Source organism: Thermobia domestica, chromosome 10, assembly GCF_964235325.1.
Source record: "Thermobia domestica chromosome 10, izTheDome1.hap1.1, whole genome shotgun sequence".
Taxonomy (NCBI): Eukaryota; Metazoa; Arthropoda; class Insecta; order Zygentoma; family Lepismatidae; genus Thermobia; species Thermobia domestica.
Window position 1 is genome coordinate 153,784,123 of NC_137463.1, and position 21,233 is coordinate 153,805,355.

Sequence of the window (21,233 nt, forward strand, 5' to 3'; positions counted from 1 at the left end):
ATAAAGCCTCATCCAAGAGTATAAAGTAGGTAAAATCACCGGAAATTTACATTTTTGGCAATGTTTACTCACAAAAGGGAAGAAGATGGACCCTTCCAAACTTACAGAGATACATGCACTGGTCCTATACTGCCATACCAAATTTTTACCGTAATTTGAGGGATGGGCCAACCTACATATGGTCTAAATTTAGAGCGGTGGTCCTATGTACCCCTTCAAAAATTTTAGAGGGCATTAATATATCTACGAATTATGAAAGGGAATAGATCCCTGTATTTGCCCATATAACCATACGAGGTAATAAAGCCTCATCCAAGAGTATAAAGTAGGTAAAATCACCGTAAATTTACATTTTTGGCAATGTTTACTCATAAAAGGGAACAAGATAGACCCTTCCAAACTTACAGAGATACATGCACTGGTCCTATACTGCCATACCAAATTTTTACCGAAATTTGAGGGATGGGCCAACCTACATATGGTCTAAATTTAGAGCGGTGGTCCTATGTACCCCTGGTTCATTGATTTTGAACCCAACCCCTAGGTCTTGACTTCAGTCCATCCAAAAAATTTTACTGATTCAACTAGCAGTACACCTGCCTGTACTACTTACGTGATTAGTCAGTCGATGTGGATCGAATATCTAGACATAATGAGGAACGACTGAACACAAATTTGTTATTTTAATATGGAGTGCTCATTGATGTTTATGAGAGATCTGGCAACATACTATAAGTCACCATGCTTGATGCTACTCTGTGCTCATGTGATCAGGTTATGCTCTTTCTAGCAATCGTCTGCCTCACAGAAGAGCTTCTGTCTTCGTGAAAAGTATTTTACTCCTATTGACAACATTACTTCTTTGATGTAAAACTCTAGGGCCGCCAATTGAACTGGAGTTTCTGTATATTAGTACAACCCACTTTAAGTGATTATGTGGGAAATGTAGAACCGATTAAATCTCTCTTATGGCTATGTTGTTAGTGTGTGTACGGGAACTTGTATGCAGAAGACCTCGATTTAACTCCCTGTTGAAACTTACGTGATTTGGATCCTACATTAAGCTGTAGGTCATCGCTTCATTTGGCCTTGGTGTTGGAAAGAACGCTAACTTTCAATAAAACCAGACATTCAAATCAATATTGTAATAATTAGCTTCATTACAAAACTCTCAGAATCAAACCGAGACTTCTTATTACATCAACGAGATTTCTCTGAATCACACCAAATGCCTTCTCATTATCAATTCGAGAATTTTATTGTAACACAAGCCGAAAGTAGTTACATACATATATTCCTATTTATTAATTATTATGGTTTAATTTGTACCTTATTTTATACAAATTCTTGTAGACGTTGTTTTGCAGGAATAGTTAATAATCCGTCATTTTCATTTTATATGCTTAAAATGCAGCAAAGTTCTGATAAAAAAATTGTATTTATGAATATCATTATCATAGGAAGTTTCTTACAAAGAATTACATTTACATATTCATTTCTTTAACAAAAACCTTAATATAACCCCAAACAAGGATTTGCCAAAGGGCTGTATTCACCTTCATCTTCAAATAACCTGGAGGAGACAATACCGATAATATAACTATAATTTTGTAAAACATTTTTACCTTACTTCAATAAGTTAATTTGTCTTATTATATGTTTCAAATAAATTTTGTCTTTAAAACATTAACCAAAATACTATTATTTGGGCAGATTAATGGATGGGGAACCTTAATTTTGTATGTCATTTTAATTTTGTATTATGTAACAAAATCTTATATTGTTTATTAACAAAAGTCCGTTACAATTTTTTGGGTGTTCACATATGAACTTTATAGTACGTCTTCTGCACCCAGGCTATACGACATAGAGTTTATGGTGAATTTCGAACCCGCGAATGTTTTTAACGTTCTTTTACGAAGAATTGAACCGGAGTCACTGCATCTAAAATGAACTCGCTAGCAACCGAACTAGTGAGAAGTGTGAAAAGTTAATTGAAATATGATGTTTATTAGAAATACCAATTGTAGCTCCCGCAGGATCATAAGTATTCTTAACAAAAAGCTTTTTTTACCTTTCTCTACATAGTGTCATATTCACTGACACCCCACACTACACCATATCTTTCTTTCGCAATCAATCCTTTTCTTCTTCGTCAACCTCGTGCTCGTTTCACATTCAGTTCCCGTGAAACAAAATTATTGCAAATATCATTTCCAAACGCATCAATAATACTTTAACGAAAGCTATTTCCAATCACTTCGTTAGAGGACAAAGTTCACAGATTTGATTCGTTAGCAGTTTTCGAACGTGTGCACAATGCAAGAAATCTAAGGAGCCAAGTAATTAATGTGTAAATATTATCATTTCAGGCTTCCTTACACATCAGCTACCCTTCTCGAAACAAACAGGATTGGAAGTGTATTCACATGTGTACCACGTCTTGCAATCGAAGACTTGGAAATTATGGGATTCCGCATCCCAAAGGTATGTAAATATATTTTTGTTTCTTATATCCCATAACCAAGAGCAGCGATTGCTTCACACTTTTAGGAGCTGCTTTCAGTTATGTGAATTTCGGTGCCAGATACCCAATCAAAGATATTAAGTTCAAAAGGGACCCAACCACACTTTTGGGTTGTTTTAGCTTCGTACACACTTTTCAGAAATAATAAGCACACTGATGGTCGAGTTGCTACTTTCTTTCCAGACATACTAATCTTATTTCTAGTTTGAAAGCAGTTTTGGTGAGAATATTCTGTTCTCGCCTAAACACGATTTGCATGCTATACATTCCTCGCTCTTAAGCATTTAGGGCAGCCGATCTACTTTCCCTTTGCCATCAGCTCGAATCTTTTATTTATTGTCAGAGATTTGAACGCGTACTATCGCTTCAAGGGCTCCGTCCGTACAGAAGACCGTAGTCAACAGGTTACTGACTTAGTTGAGGAGAGTGGGATACGACATCAGTCCTACTCACTTCTCTACTGGCTCCAACACATAAATATACCTAGGTATATTGATGTTTCTGTTTTTTCCAACTACTGCGATTTAATAACTTGGAGTATACATTCAAATCTCTTTGGCAGTAATCATATTCAATCCATTTTAGGTCTGCCTGTTGCCAACCTGATTTATATTAGAAGCCTTAACTCAAAGTGTGCTAATTACATGACATTTCTGGAGTTAAGTGAGTTTCATTCTCCTGGTTATCTCTCTGCAGCGGATTGTGTAAATCATTTTGAGGAGAGTAGATGCTCCACGTAATTCCATTCCAGAATGTGAAAGCAATAGTCCATAAGGTATATGTGCTCGTTGACGCTTTCTTGCCGTTTTCAACTGGGATCTCACTGCTAAGAATGCACAATAGTTTTGCAATCTTCGTGCTCGTGCCGTTACCTTATTAAGTCATCGAAGCGGCAAACCTGGAAAGAATGTGTCTCGTCCCTGAGTAGCCAGATGCCTATTGATGCTGTGTGCCGCCGGGATCAATCAATCAATGGTCATTGTGCTACTTCTAGTGCGCCTGCTCTAAAACTAGATGGGCTTTTGGAGAGTAATCTCACAGGGATAGCTAAAATATTTGGCTGATACTTTTATTCAATCTTTTAATTTTCACATTATTATGAAGAGTTAATCACTTTCGTGTTCATATCGAGAGAACACGTTAAATTTTCGGTGCGCTAATACTGAGAACTATAATATTCCACTCACTCTTTTCAGTTTCACCTCATCTTCCAATATTGCACCAGGATTTGATGGTATAACTCATAATGTGTTGCGCAATGTCTCTGGTGATACACGGCTAATGTTATTGTAGCTGTTCAATCACATTTGAAAAGACTTTCCATCTCGATGTGGGGCATTAGTTCTTTCCGTCTTGAAACCAGAAAAGAAGCAAACAGTACCACGAGGCTACAGCGAATTACTCTCGAATTGTTCTGTAAGTTCCATGAACGCATGATGAACAAGCGACTGGTATGATATTAGCAGTCAAAGTTTCGCATCAGAAAATTTCAGTGTGACTTATGCGCATTCCGATTTACTACTGACAATCTTGCTGATCTTGAGAGCCAGATTCAGGAATCATTTCTCTACCACCAAAACTTTATTGCTATATTTTTGCATGCAGAAAAGGCTTATGACGCAACTTGGCGCTATTGACTTTTAAAATGTTTGAATGGCCAAGGTCCCCGTGGTCACATAGCTCAATTTTTTAGCTATTTGGTCTAGGAATTAATTCGTGCGGGTGGACAAGAGATGGCGCAACGAACGGAGCGTCCCATAGTTCCGTGTATCCACACATGTGTTGCAAACCCCTGTCATCGCGTATCGTTCGTAGTATAGGGCAGTGGATTAAAGCGTCAACAACACCAGTTTGTAGTTAAGTGAACATGGCGCAATTTGTGCCTGATAAAGTGTTTTTGCGGGGTTTCCTGCTGCACTACTTTAACATGCAGAAAAGTGCGACTGAAAGTCATCGTATTTTGGTGGAAGTGTATGGTGACCATGCTCTAGCTAAGCGAACGTGTAAGAAGTGGTTTGCACGGTTTAGAAGTGGTGATTTCGGCTTGGCAGACCAAGAGTGAGCTGGACAGCCAAAAAAATTTCAAGACGAAGAATTGACAGCATTGCTCGAGCAGGATTCGTGTCAAACGCAGGAACAACTTGCAGCAGCATTAGGCGTTGATCAAACAACAGTCTCCAAACGCTTGAAAGCCATGGGAATGATTCAAAACATGTCACATTGGGTTCCACATGAATTGGAAGACAGAGACGTTGAAAGACGAAAAACCATTTGCGAATTGCTGCTTCAACGACAGAGCAGAAAGGGGTTTCTGCATCGAATTATTACGGGTAATGAGAAGTGGATCCATTACGAGAACCCTAAACGAAAAAAGGCCTGGGTGAAACCAGCTGAACCAGGTCCATCACAACCAAAACGAGATATTCACTGTGCAAAGGTTATGCTGTGCATATGGTGGGATATGAAAGGTGTGGTGTACTATGAGCTGCTGCAACCGGGTGAAACTATGAATGGAGAACGTTATCGACGACAATTAATGCGTTTGAGCAAGCTCTGGCCAGAACACGACCAGAATGGGAGAACAGACATGATAAACTTATTGTTCAACATGATAACGCTCGCCCACATGTCGCAAAACCGGTCAAAACCTATTTAGAAAATGTCGGATGGGAAGTTTTACCCCACCCGCCGTATTCACCAGACGTTGCTCCTTCGGACTACTACTTGTTCGATTGCATGAACAACGATTTGATTAGACAGCGGTTTACTTCTTCAGAAGATATCGAAACATGGGTCTCTGACTGGATCGCTTCCAAGGATGAGGACTTCTTTCGCCACGGAATCCGTACATTGCCTGACAGATGGGCGAAAGTGGTGGCTAGCGATGGACAATATTTTTCTTAAGGTATTTATGTATTTTGTGTTTGTACTACAGCTTCAATGTGTGCGTACTACCGCACGAATTAATTCCTAGACCAAATAGTTTCCAAGACGAACGTTATTCTAAGGTACTTGAAGGTTCTTATCTCTCAAAGCGATTTCTGCAGGAAGGAGATGTTCTGCAAGGCAGTGCTCTTAATGTTACGCTGTTTGCCACCTCAGATCCAGGCTCCTGTCTTTGACCTGCTGTATGTTGAAGCTCTAGTTATTTATTCCTGCAAGAAATACCTTCATGGTATTACTAGAACGCTTCAAGTCACTTTAACCTATAAACTACGGATATTTCGATTTCGAAATGGTACTACAATAACTTTTGTAACACGTTTTGTTTCACGTGTCTTCGATAAATAGGAGTGAAGAAATGGACTTCTTTGTAAACCCTTAGAAAACCGCTTTAAATGTAGTTCATAGTTTAAAGGTTAAAGAATTTACCTCTGTAGTTTAAAGGTTAAATCGTCTTGTTCACTGGGGGAACGAGACAGGCTTTCGGTTTTCTGGACAAAAAACTTAATTTGTGCATTTCTGCTACCAACGAACTTTTTTCTTGTTAAACCGGCTTTCTATCTCGGTGGCAAACATCTGTCATTTGTTGATGTTTTTCCGAGCTACAGATATCAAGTTGCCTTGAATACTATCCCACCGCACCTAGGGTGCTGATTGCATTGTTCTACTACGATTACATCGTAGTCTAATTTGGTTCGATTTTCTACTATTGTATGGTATATTCATCGGCTTGTTCTCTCTGCTTAAACGAATTGACCGTGTTCATCACCTAAGCATTTGACTAGCTACTGGTGCTTTCCATACCAGTCCTATTGTTAGCCCATAAGCAGAAGTAAAGAAACCATCATTAGCCTATCGTCACGAGAGATTTAACAGAATTATATAATTTAAGTGTGTTGTTTCTGACTAAGCCAGAAGCATTAAGTTGTGTGATGGGTTAGTCGGGAGGCAGAACACGTGGTTATTAGGTTTCGTTCAACCCAAGAGGGTAAACCCAACCGGTGGTCTTAAATCATCAAGTCCACTATCCTGATCATTTCTAGACCGCCGGTCGCTTGATACGAGCGGGAAGTTTCCCCGTACACCTCTCCCCCGACTGAAGCTAAAAAAACGAGCGTTTCTAATAAAAGGCCATATCTGCAAAACTAATCGAGATATTAATGAATTTCTTTTTCTCATTTTATCTGTAAGGTGTGTTTTATGGTTTTGTATATTCATGCTTCGGATAGACCCAACGGTTGTTCGGAAAATTTAACATAAACATTAAAAACTAACATATTTTGTCCATAATATTTACTTTTTTGTTCTGTATCCCCCAATGATATGATATATAGAAGAAACATCCCTAATTAAATTTGTGGAGCATTAAATTATCTTTCCTTTGGTACCTATATTGTTAGGTTTACTTCGAGAAATAGCCAAACAGCGAGGTGACTTTAAAGGCAAGTGCGCTTTGATTCGAATGCTGATGCTCCGAATGGCACCACTGAATTTCAGCTCACGTCAGCCAATAAATGTTTTGTTTCCGAGATAAAAGCTGATTTTTTCCCCAATATTTGAAGAACAGTTGTCACCCTTCTCCCTTGAGCTCTCATGCAGTGTCATGATCATTTCTAGATCTTCAGTCACTTGATACAATCGTGCATTAAGGATCACAAAATTTTGTAATAAATATAGATAAATATAGATGTCTTTATAGTGTTAAAATCAATTCACAGTTTATATTTAGTATGATTCCCATTTTTCAACTCTATTTGTGTGCAGAATTTTCTTCGGTCGTTATAGTTCCTTATTTCTTTAACAAAAATCTTTATCTTGCCATAATGAGAAACTAGAAAATTTAAATAATGTAAGAACATGTGTAAATATGTTATAAGTAAGGGCAAACACCATTTACAGGCGATATACAGGGTTATTTTTATCATTATTGTACCCCTGAGGAGTATTTCTAAAATCAAGATTGGGCCTGTATTTTTTCAATGGTCACTTTAAAAATGTTTTCGCACAGACTTCAGTAATTATATTTGTATGTAATTTATAAGAATGTCACATCGAACTTTAGTAAATACTTACTAATTTCTGGAAACAAGTAAAACTATAATAATATTCTACGTTATCATATCAAATCTGTAAAATATTTGCAGAATTACACATTTCTTTAGTCTTTTGAATCCTCGTCAGATGAATCATTTTCTGGTACGTAAATGAGTGTTTATAAGTAAGTTATAGCACTTGTTACCATTACAAATACAGGTTCTAATGTACTCCACTGAAGCCGCACACACTTTCAATTGTTTGTATCCCACATATGTTTACATATACAAAACAACTCTGGGCAACTTTTAGGAATAGATTCCCGAGTGGTCCATTTGAGCACCAATTTTCCATTCGTAGTTTGCCAACCAAATTGTTCGAGTTGAAGGAAGTCAATATTCGAGTCGCTGGGTGCCGCCGAATATATGTTTGAAGGTGTGCTTGCTTGATGTGGAGCATTAGAGCATGATTCGTTGGTGGAAGTTGATCCAGGTTTTTATGACCGACCATATCAACACAGACAATATTGTTCGAGAATTTTCTGAGTCGGTGTAGAGATTCACCAGAAATTCTTCTGTACGCGGTATCGTCTCATCTTCCACATTACCAGATCCTAAGTTACTTAGCAAGTATGATTTATTTTTAAAATATACATTCCAGCAATGGTAGGTCTTTCCTGTGATGACTCCACGTGAAGTTAGTGTTCTCAACGGGTCGGGTCGGGTTGAAGACCGACCCGACCCGTGATCCGACCCGATTGACCTGACCCGACAACCCGACCCCAGCTGACCCGATTGAGCCGACTCGACAACCCGACCCGAGCTGACCCGACAACCTGACGCGACGGACCCGACCCGAGTAGTCTGACCCGACAACCCGACCCGTTTGAGAGCACCATGGTCACGACACTGGGTGAACGCCAAAATGCACTCCCATTGGGAATTAAACCCGGACCACGTGTACCGAAGTCTTACTCGTTAACCACTAGCTAGATCAAGCGGGAGATTTGTATATGCATCTTAATGAATATTTGGCACTTTGGAGGTTTGGTTATTTCTTTTTATAACTGATACCGATGTCCGACGTGGGAGAAATTTATTTTTTTCTTGCTTTAGTTCTATGTGACGAAAAGTTTCTTTGATTTTGATTATGGTCTTTCATACTGTACGGAAAGCAAGAAAATATGCTCATCGCTACTCGGTGATCACCAAAACAAGGCCAAGAGCAAGATTACTTCGTCTTCCATATCCAATCTTTATATTGTTCTCGTATCGATGTTCTTGGGCTTGGTGAAATAAAATGAAATATTCAGTTTAAGGTTCCTCGATTCTGCACCGAGGCTAAGGGATATGGTGACCATGAGAAATAAATGAAATGGTGGAATGAAGAAAGTGGGAGGAAACAGGAGAACCCCGAGAAAAGCCACTACACGGCGTTTCTCCACCACAAAGCCCACTTAGCACAAGCTGGGATCGAACCATGGACACCATACACCAGAGATGAATTCTCTACCACTGAGTCACCGCGGCCTTGCTTGGGCTTGGTCGTCCATATCCAACCTTTCTTTTGGCCTTGCTTAAACAACTTCTAGTTTTGTTTTAAATCCAGACTCCATATTGGCGTAGATATTAATATTACAGTCGATTGGTAAAATCAATCTTCCACATTTAAAAATTAAAGTACACACAGGTACAAAAATAAGCATTTACCATAAAAACACTAGCTGCAAGTGTTCAAAATAGATTTATGGTTTCCATAAAATCAATTGAAAATTGTTATTTTTAATTAGGCAGCTAGTGAAAAACAGCAGCTTTCGACTCCGGCCGAGTTTAAGCTCAACCTAAACTCAGTTGACCAAAGTGAACTGACCCGACAACCCGACCCGAGGTGACCCGATTGACCCGACAACCCGACCCGAGCTGACCCTATTGACCCGACCCGACAACCCGACCCGAGCTGATCCTACTGACCCGACCTGACCCATTTGAGAGGACTAACGTGAAGTAAGTATGTAAATCCACCTGATGTGATAACTAACTGTTCGTCTTTCAATGTTTCCTACAGAATCTAATCAGCTCTAAAGAAAAGAATCCTGCGAGATCAGATTTGTTTTCAGGCAAATCAATAAAACATTTTCACTGAGGAAACGGACAATCTCGACCTTCAAATACTTCTCCGAATCACTCAGTAAGTACTTGATATTAGCCTAAATCTTGTCTCTTCTTTAACGGAACATGGACTGTAATGGTCGAATAAACCATCAATTCCTGAGCACGCCCTGTTTTGAAAGTTCAGCACATATTAGAAAAATATCTGCCAAATCAGTACCAATCAGTTCGCAGAGATTGGAAAAAAGAAAGCATGGAATGTACATTTTCAAAAATAATACTTGCTATAACTTAGGATCTGGTAATGTGGATTATGCGACGATACCACGTGCAGAAGAATTTCTGGTAAATCTTTACACTGATTCACAAAAATCTTCGATCAATACTGTCTTTACTGCTTTGATCGGTCAAAAAAGGGTATTCATCTTCAACCAATGAAGGGTACTCTAATGCTTCACGTTAAGTGAGCACACCTTCAAACATATATTTAGCAACACGCCAGCGACTCGAATATTGACTTCCTTCAACCCGAACATTTTGATGGCAAACTACGAATGGAAAATTGGAGCCCAAACGGATCACTAAGGAATCTATGCCTGGCCAGAGTTAGTCTTGTACATGTAACAATTGAAAGAGTGTGCAGGCTTCAGTGGAGTACATTAGAACCTGTATTTATAATGGTAACAAGTGCTATAGCTAACTTACTTATAAACACTTATTTAAGTACCAGAAAATCGTTCATCTCATGAGGATTCAAAAAACTAAAAAATATGTAATTTTGCAAATATTTTTGCGCAGATTTGACATGATAATGTAGAATATTATTATAGTTTTGCTTATTTCCAGTAATTAGTAAGTATTTAATGAAGTTGATGTAATATTCTCATAAATTACATACAAATATAATTATTGAGGTTTCTGTAGAAACAATTATCAAAGTGACCATTGAGAAAATACAAGCCCATACTTGATTTTAGAAACACCCTTCATATGTACAACAATATTATCAATCACTGTGTATCTGTAAATGGTGTTTGCCCTTACTTAAGACATCTTTACATATACTATGTGATCAAAAGTATCCGGACACTTGGCTGAAAATGACTTGCAAGTTCGTGGAACCCTCCATCGGTACTGCTGGAATTCAATACGGTGTTGGCCCACTCTTAGCCTTGATGACATCTTCCACTCTCGCAGTCATGCTGGAAGGTTTCTTGGGAAATGGCAGCCCATTCTGCACGTAGTGCTGAACTGAGGAGAGGTATCGATGTAGGTCGGTGAGGCCTAGCACGAAGTCGGCGTTCGAAAACCTCCCAAAGGTATTCTATAGGATTCAAGTCAGGACTCTGTGCAGGCCAGTCCATTACAGGGATGTTATGGTCGTGTAACCACTCCCCCACAGGCCGTGCAGTATGAACAGGTGCTCGATCGTGTTGAAAGATGCAATTACCATCTCCGAATTCTTCTTCAACAGTGGGAAGCAAGGGGGTGCTTAAAACATCAATGTAGGCCTGCGCTGTGAGAGCGCCACGCAAAACAAGGGGTGCAAGCCCCTTCCAAGAAAAACACGACCACACCGTAACACCACCACCTCCAAATTTTACTGTTGGCACTACACACGCTGGCATATGACGTTCACCGGGCATTCGCCATACCCACACCCTGCCATCAGATCGCCACATTGTGTACCGTGATTCGTCACTCCACACAACGTTTCTCCACTGTCCAGTCGTCCAATGTTTACGCTCCTTACACCAAGCGAGGCATCGTTTGCCACTTACCTGCGTGATGTGTGGCTTATGAGCAGCCGCTCGACCATGAAATACAAATTTTCTCACCTCACGCCTAACTGTCATAGTACTTGGAGTGGATCCTGATGCAGTTTTGAATTCCTATGTGATTCCTGTCTGCCTATTACACTTTAGGACCCTCTTAAACTGTCGGAAGTCTCTGTCAGTCAACAGACGAGGTCGGTCTGTACGCTTTTGTGCTGTATGTGTCCCTTCACGTTTCCACTTCACTATCCCATCTGACACAGTGGACCAAGGGATGTTTAGGAGTGTGCAAATCTCGCGTACAGACTTCTGACACAAGTGACACAAGTCCGTGAGTTCCGCGGAGCGCCCCATTCTGCTTTCTCACGATGTCTAATGACTACTGAGGTCGCTGATAATGAGTACCTGGCAATAGGTGGCAGCACAATGCACCTAAGGTGAAAAACGTATGTTTTTGGGTGTGTCCGGATACTTTTTATCACATAGTGTATGTTCTTACATTATTTACATTTTCTGGTTTAGTATGGTACTAATCACGTGTAAGAACGGCTCTGCATAACGCACACATTCTCCATTCATTTCTAATTAACTCAACGAGACTGATTTCGTACAGGTTTTCGCCAACGTAACGGATTACTTGTTCCAGCTTTTGCGTTGCGTTAGTCCACAAAATTAAGCAAAGTTGGTACGGAATGGGACCGTACGTTCTCTGGTTCTCTTGCTCTTTATTTGATTGGCATATCGAATCGAAATCGAAGGTCTGGAGAGAAAGCCTTATGTAGAAAAGAATGTCGATAAGCGCTGAGGCCGGTCTCTTCGCACGTTATTACCAACCCGTTCTCTCGCTGGATTTTCTGAGTAGCTTAGCGGTAGTTCTACTGCCGCCTGAGACACTGCTCGGTGAGCCTCCCAGCAGTGGTGCTAACCACGATCTCTTCATCGAATAATATTTTTTTCAACTTAGAAAACTATCATACATTCTGTGCAAGGAAAATAAATTAATTATAAATTATAATTTCTGAAAGTGAATGGCTAGGTCGGGCCTCGGGGTCTCTTGCGACCCTTCGCCACTTTAAAAGAAATATATACCTAATTCAAAATTTTGTGATCCTTAACGCACGGTTGTATCAAGTGATCGGAGATCTAGAAATGATCATGACACAGCATGAGAGCTCAAGGGAGAAGTGTGAGAACTGTTCTTCAAATATTGAAGGAAAAATCAGCTTTTATCTCGGAAACAAAACATTTATTGGCTGACGTGTCCTGAAATTCAGTAGTGCCATTCGAAGCATCAGCATTCGAATCAAGGCGCAATTAACTTTAAACTCACCTCACTGTACGGCTATTTCTGGAAGTAAACCTAACAATATTGGTACCGTTGTAAAGATAATTTAATGCTCCACAAATTTAATTAGGGATTTTCTTTCTATATCTCAAATCATTGGGGAGATACAGAACAAAAAAGTAAATATTAAGGACAAAATATGTTAGTTTTTAAAGTTTATGTTAAATTTTCCGAAAACCCGTTAGGTCTATCTGAAGCATGAATATACAAAATCGTAAAGCACACCTTACAGATAAAACCGAAAAAGAAATTCGTTAATATCTTGATTAGTTTCGAAGATATGGCCTTTTATCAGAAACGCTAATTTTTTAGCTTCAGTAGCGGGGGACAAGAGGTGTACGGGAGAACTTTCCGCTCGTATCAAGCGACGGACGGTCTAGAAATGATCAGGATAGTGGACTTGATGATTTCAGATCACCGGTTGCTTTTACTCTCTCGGGTTGATCCAACTCGTTATTTTGAAGACTTCCAGATTCTGCCTAATCAAGTAACAACTAATGTGGACATTTTTTAGAGCTACCCTGTGTTTGAATGAGCAATTAAACGAGTTTTGACGGAATAATACTCTTTTTACACTCTTTTTGACACTGTTTTAAGTTTTTGTTGTCATTGTTGTCTTGTTTTTTCTTTCTTTTTTTGGTTAACATTTCCGTGTGTAAAACGCGAAGTTATGCTGTATCTGGTCATTTGTTCAATAAATAAATAAATCAACTGTGAGATGAAACTGAAAATGGCAGTTGCCAGGGGAAAACAAGCTGGTGTCGTCAACGCCGCCTGTTGTTAGCATGAGGTCAGTGAAGGAATCAATATTAGCCAACCGGAGCGTTAACGCGATCTACCGAAAATGTTCCCGCGTGCTACTAGTAATTCGCGATCGATGGTTTGGAGATCAATAGTCTACATTATGCAAAGTTTCAAATACCATAATAAATTTTTGAAATTGAGTCAATCCATATGAAATTGCTTGGCATCAGTGAGGGTTACTTTACCATTTTTCAATTTTAAAGGCTTTTTATATACTATTACCATTTATATTGGCAGAAAATTGTTTTAAAATGTTTAATCCCAGCCAGTTCGTGAGGTTTTTTTTTTTTTAGCACTGCATACCAATAAGTAACTTTGCAGACATTAGGGTAAACTTATATATATATATATATATATATATATATATATATATATATATATATATATATATATATACAGGGTCGGATCCAGGATTTTCTGAGGTAAGTGCACCAATAACTACCAGTGCATTTGAATTTTTTAAATGCCTATAGGTATCTATGGTGTGAATGAGGAATCGCCCTGGAAATGATGTGTCTTCTCTCAGTGAATCCTTTTCTTTCAACTTTTAGAAAATTGACTTAAACTATTGATTTTGCAAAATTTCCCTTTGTTTTAAGCCCAAACGGAAACACGACGACAGAAAATTTCTGAAAGTGTTAATATTTTGACTACTATCTTCTCAATTTAGAATGGAATCCTTCAGTTTTGCGTCCCAAGGTTATGCCGGTTAGGCTAAAGGAGACTATGATTATGAGAAATGAATATAATGATGGAATGAAGAAAGTGGAAGGCGACGGGAGAACCATGAGAAAACCCAAGAGGATGGTGTTTGTCCACCACAAAGTCCACACGGCACGAGCTGGGATAGAACCAGAAACCGGAGGTGAACGCTCTACCACTGAGTCTTCGCGCTCCGTTCTTACTTTAGGTGGTGTATATCTACAACGTAGAGGGTGCACGTGCACCTTTGCACGCCCTAAATCCGGCCCTCTATATCTATGTATGTATGTATGTATGTATATATATATATATATATATATATATATATATATATATATATATATATATATATATATATATATATATATATATATATATATATATATATATATATATATATATATATATATTATTACAAGATTTGTCGCTAAGTTCTAAGCCAGACTCAAAATATGGGGTGAATCGCCCCGCGCCTTTCGATTTGTATGCATAGAGAGAAAGAAGAAGGAAAGAACCGGGTCAAAGAGACGCATTACTTGTATTAACAATGGAATGCGTCCTTGACGCCAAACCACACGCATGTATTAGTGGCATGACCCTGCCTTGAATTTACCCAAATCATAGAGTTGGGCTAGTGCTTTTCGTCTAGTAGGCATCACCTAAGTGATGGGTAATTAAACACATTAGGTATTTGAACGAAACGCAAAGTAAAAATGTATTAACTTGTAGTGCCCTCTTTCTTACACCGTTCTGGTACGGCGCAGGCAATCCCACAATATGTTTTGCTTATTGTACGTTCAGCTAGAAATACCGCTCGGTTAACATTAGAGCATCGGACTTCCGAGAGCTGATTCGTTGCCAACGTAGGGCAGATTAACAAGGAAGGAAAACAGGACATAGGAATTGAATAAAACACATCAGGAATAAATACGCAATGCATTCCATAAGATGACAATGGAAATCGAATACAAGTATAGAATATTGACCTGCTTTTATTATCATTAATGTATATAGTACACAAACAGTTGTCCTCTCATCACTTCGGTATAATCAAGACGTTATGCCAGTACAATTATATGTATACATTCATATATCTCCAAAGCTATCCCCATTAACATCTAGGTTACTTAATAGCATTCCTGTTCTAGATCTGACTCATCCCAATGCACATAATTAATATTTATTCATTGTATATCATCAATTAATTCTTCAAATTGTCGCATTTTCAGCATATATACTGTATATATCAATAAACATTTATATTATATTTATACTAACATCAGAAGGATGATCACTTAATTACAGGAAGCAAACTGAATCATTTGAGATGGCAAAAACATACACATATAATAACCGATTAAACAAGTATGAATGTGTAAAGGCATCTGTTGGCAACTTTGTGATGAACATAGCAATACGTATACCTTATTCTTCCTGATGCGAAAGACGTTATTTATAAACAGGAGAGATAAGATAATCCAGTTACGAAATCCTCATGGATTCAAGGCTCTTAGAACTAGTACAGCATATTTATGTGTTCTTGCCTTCTGAACGACATTATTATATACACACAGCTATTTCAATTTCAATCACTAATAATATAAAAACAGCAGAAAATCTCAATTCAACAGAGGAAAAAGAAGACAACTGACTATAATTTCTCGGCCCTTAACGCCAGTACGCCGGTGGCGCAGATTAATTATAATACAACATTAACTTATGCAACGAAATAACAGAAATAATAGCAGAAATGCAATACTAATAAAAACTAATAAACTTTTGATGTTGGTAAGGATAAAAACAAGGCGTCCGGCACAACAGTCATCCATTCTATCGACCGAAGACGATATTATGACAACTGAATCGTTTAGTCCTTCTAGATATGCTGAGTCGCCACCACGCATAGAAAAATCGTGGAAATTTTTATTTGTTTCAGATCCAAGTTCGGTGATGAGGCTGTAACGTTAATCGTGAAGATTTCTCAATCACATTGCACGGTACGAGATAACAACCGTGACTCAATATGTAATACAGTCATTGAAGAAGGAATTTAACGTACACTATTATTTAAAACGTATTAATGATAACCTCAGAAATTAAAGAAATAAATATCAAACCAAATTTTTCTTGCATGTTCTGTTTATGATACATAAAACTTTTGCCTATGTTGTACATATCCTTGTTTTGTTGCTAACCAAACTAGACATGACCTCATAACTGCATCACAGAGAATTACATGTTCTATCTGAATTTGCATAACTTAACTAGATTAAACCTAGTGCCATACTATTAAACGTTATTGTTAACGTCTTTTGACTAGAAATATTATGCCATTAAAAATATATCGTAGGTATTTTCCTTTAGAATAAATATTACGCCGATAAATATAATTTCCATATCTATCAAACGATTAATATAGATTTACTGAAATTTAGTTGGAACATTATGGTTTATCGTGAAATTACATATTTTCAGTTATTCGGCGGCATATAAGGAGAAAGAACCACAGAAGAAGCTCTTTAGCTAATCTTAATTATTATTCTCCTGCCCTCCATAATTAAAATATCTTCAGTGTTTTAACAAATATTTTCTAAATAAATACTATTAAGATTATATTACTATTTCACAATGTATTTTTTCTTCAAAATACTACCCTATCATTGTGGACTCTATATAAGACGCGAGTAAAAAAGAAACAATTGCAGTCTTAATAAGCTAACGTGTGCGTGGTTTTCTCGGCGTTCTCCCGTTTCCTCCCACTTCCTTCATTCCACAATTTCATTCATTACCCATCATCACCGTCTCATTTAGCCTAACCGGCACAATCGTGGGACGTAAAACTCAAAGATTTCATTTCATTTCATTTAATAAGCTAAGTGCAACTCTTTTGCGATGTAGATTTGGAAGCAAAAAGCGGTGAAGCATTAGTTATCGAGTTTCACAAGTGGAGACACTACTGGTGGCAATATATCTAATCGTGTAATTGACTCTAAAATAACATCAATCTCCAAAACATGATTGGTCAAAGCATGGACAGAGCTGGTAACATAAGTGGACGGTCACACTGGTATGACAGCTATTGTTCAAAGAGAATGCTCTACTGTTTTGTATGTGTGGGATAAGCCCACAGGTTTGCATTAGTTATTGAAAAATCCATAGATTATTGTGCAGAAATGAAGACTATTCTTTCCTTATTACAGTTTTCTTTTCGTTTTCTGTTTCGTTGTACTTTTTATTTTCAGGTCATCTCCGACAATCCAAACATACAGACAACTTAGAGAAATGTGAAGAAATTATGAACAGAAGAAAAAGATTTAAAAGAATGGATACTACTAGATGAACAAGTTAAAACGATGCTCTAAGAACTGTGTGGTCATGTTTTGATGTAATCAAACAAACCCTTTTAGAACTGAGTACAAAGATTCCAATGTCGATACTATAGCTACATGTAAAGATTTGCTCGAACAATTAACTGATTATGACATTGTTACTGCGATGCATGTCGCTAATAAGATATTTAAAGTTCTTAATCCTCCCTGTGACGATTTGTCTTCAAGGCACAACAATTAATTATGGAATAGAATATTCAGTGATCGATGGAATAAAAAAGAAACTTAGTTCATTAATAAATTATGAAGCATGGAATAATATATATTCAGGGATAGATACATTTGTTGAAAAGCACGAACTTACCTCTGCAACAACCAAAGATCACGGAAGAGGAAAGGGGTTATGGATGAGCTGGCTGTTGGTGAATAACTGCACCTTTAAAAAAAATAATGTTTATATTTACTTTAAGATCCTTAACTCACTGACTGCTCAATTACCTAATCGCTATCAATTACCTAATCGCTCAATTACCAATCCTTGGCCTTAATGACCCAAATGGCTTTCTTTTCCCATGATGGACTTAACAAACTGAATGAAAGTCTCCGGTTAAATATGATACAAGAATTGTGTGCCTTCTACCATTTTGATAATGAAGAAACAGTAGCTGACCTAGAAAACCTTTTATTCGTAGAGTCAATCCATTCTGTGATCAAACATGTGCCGCTCGACCATCTCCAAAAAATCTAATTTTTTCATGAATGTTTATACTATATCAGGGTACTTCAAAACCACAATCAATTATTTTTTACATCCCATGGGGCTGGCGTCATTTTGCATTTTTTCGATTTTAGGCGTTTACGTTGGTTTGAATATTTCAGTATATATTTGGCCTAATAAATTGAAAATTGCTGGACGTCTCAAACTCGTGCAGACCTAAAACTCTGATCCCCTAACATTTTTGATCTCCTAACATTTTTAAAACATTTTTGCCTAAAACAACTTCAAGGGGGTGAAATCAGGGTCTACAGTAGCAACATTTTTGGACATTGAAAACGTGTTTGGGAAGAGGAAACAACTGACGTAGAGATCTGAGTTTGTGTGTGCATGTAGTACGGGAACATAAGTTAATACACAGAAATTTACAGACCTGTAGCTGCTCCCAAAGGTCTGAAAAATATCGTAAAGTTGGGGAATTATGGCAATTTAGCATATTTCACTGTACAGTATCTCCAATGGGCCTCGATAAAAAAAACTGAAATTTTGGGAATAGTTAGTCTTTTAGTACATCATAACTCACAACAAAGCGCGTTTTGTGTTTTTGAGCAGAAGATGGTGAAAATCCTAGGTAATGACGTCATACTCTAGGAGGTGTTTTGTTATTAAAATCTTTTTTGGACATTAGAAACATGTTTGGGAAGAGGAAACAACTTACGTAAGGGTCTGAATTTGTGAGTACGGGTACTCCGGGGACGTAAGTTAATACACAGAAATTTACAGACCTGTAGCTGCTCCCAAAGATCTGAAAAATCGTAAAGTTGGGAAATTATGGCAATTTAGCATATTTCACTGTGCGATATCTCCAATGGGCCTCGATAAAAAAAAATCTGAAATTTTGGGAATAGTTAGTCCTTTAGTACACTATAACACACAACAAAGCGCGTTTTGTGTTTTTTAGCACAAGGGGGTCAAAATCCTAGGTAATGATGTCATACTCTAGGACATGTTTTGTTCATAAAATCTGTTTTTGGACATTGAAAACATGTTTGGGAAGAGGAAAAAACTGACGTAAAGGTCTGAATTTGTGAGTGCATGTAGTCCGGGGACATAAGTTAATACACAGAAATTTACAGACCTGTAGCTGCTCCCAAAGGTTTGAAAAATATCGTAAAGTTGGGGAATTATGGCAATTTAGCATATTTCACTGTGCAATATCTCCAATGGGCCTCGATAAAAAAAAATCTGCAATTTTGGGAATAGTTAGTCCTTTAGTACACCATAACACACAACAAAGCGCGTTTTGTGTTTTTGAGCAGAAGGTGGTGAAAATCCTAGGTAATGACGTCATACTCTAGGACGTGATTTGTTCATAAAATCTACTGGAAATTTGTCAGTGCTTACAGCGAGTAACTGTTCACTGACTTGAGAATGTACACTCATGTCCAAAATTATTGTCGCATGTCTATAAATATGTTGTTATAGGAATATAATTTGATAACGAATTCGCCAGGTATTTCTTATAATGTTAGTATGTGTATAATCAACAAAGACATGTATGTGGAAAATTTCATGTCAAAATAGTAGTAAATAAGAACAATAAAACGAAAATAAAACTTTCTTGTTCATTTTGCAACATTTTGTTTTACTCATTCTAATTTTCGTATTAATAATTCTGTTCCTATGAAATTTACCACAAATATTTGTTTCCCGATTTTACACATAGTATCAGTATTAAAAGTACCCTGCAAAATTATTATCAAACTATATTCTTACAAGAAGACAGTTATAGATATGCGACAATAATTTTGTACATGAGTGTACATCAAAAGAAAGGACAAAAGTCTCCTGCATGAGTTGACAGTTGAAACAAGAATAAATATAGCAAGCAGCAAGAGCAAGGAATACTTATGGACTTTTGTGTCAAGGGTGCATTTTGACTTTCCTCGCCTTCTGTTGATAGCGGCATTCTTCACCAGTGTTGCTGTGGGTCTGATAAGAGAGTGTTATAACTAGAGGAAAGAAACGAGCTTAAGAGGCTTGACTGGACTAACCATTCATCCTACTTTATTTTACTTCACAACAACAAATTTCAAGTAGATTTTATGAACAAAACACCTCCTAGAGTATGACGTCATTACTTAATAATTTGACATCCTTCTGCTGAAAAACACAAAACGCGCTTTGTTCTGTATTATGGTATACTAAAGAACTAACTACTCACACAATTTCAGATTTGTTTTATCAAGAGCCGTTGGAGATATTGGACAGTGAAATATGCTAAATTGGCAATTTTCCCCAACTTTAGTATTTTTACAGGCTTTTGGGAGGAACTAAAGGCCTGTAAATTTTTGTGTATTAACTTATGACCCGGACCACCTGCACTCACAAATTCAGACGTCTACGTAAGTTGTTTCCTCTTCCCAAACATGTTTCTAATGTCCAAAAACGATTTTATGAACAAAACACCTCCTAGAGTATGACGTTATTACTTAAAACTTTGACCCCATTCTGCTCAAAAACACAAAACGCGCTTTGTTTTGTGTTGTGGCATACTAAAAGACTAACTATTCCTAAAATTTCAGATTTTTTTATCGAGGCCCATTGCAGATATTGGACAGTGAAATATGCTAAATTGCCATAATTCCCCAACTTTATGAGTTTTTTCAGACCTTTGGGAGCAGCTACAGGTCTGTAAATTTCTGTGTATTAACTTATGTCCCCGTACTACATGCACACACAAATTCAGATATCTACATCAGTTTTCTTCTTCCCAAACACGTTTTCAATGTTCAAAAATGCTGCTACTGTATTCCCTGATTTCACCCATTTCAAATGGTTTTAGGCAAAATGATAAGATATCAAAGTTTTAGCTCTGCACGAGTTGAAGACGTCCAGCAATTTTCAATCTGTTAGGACAAATACATGCTGAGATATTCAAAACAACGTAG

General features: G+C 37.6%; 1 protein-coding gene across 1 annotated transcript in view; it reads left to right on the forward strand.

The window, feature by feature from the left end:
* The window catches only part of LOC145662781 (methyl farnesoate epoxidase-like), a 733,391-nt gene that overhangs the window by 476,319 nt on the left and 235,839 nt on the right, over positions 1 to 21,233 (forward strand). Inside the window, exon 5 of the mRNA XM_081728654.1 lies at positions 2,373 to 2,487. Within this exon, the coding sequence (XP_081584780.1) occupies positions 2,373 to 2,487 (115 nt within the window). The remainder of the gene's footprint in view (positions 1 to 2,372; positions 2,488 to 21,233) is intronic.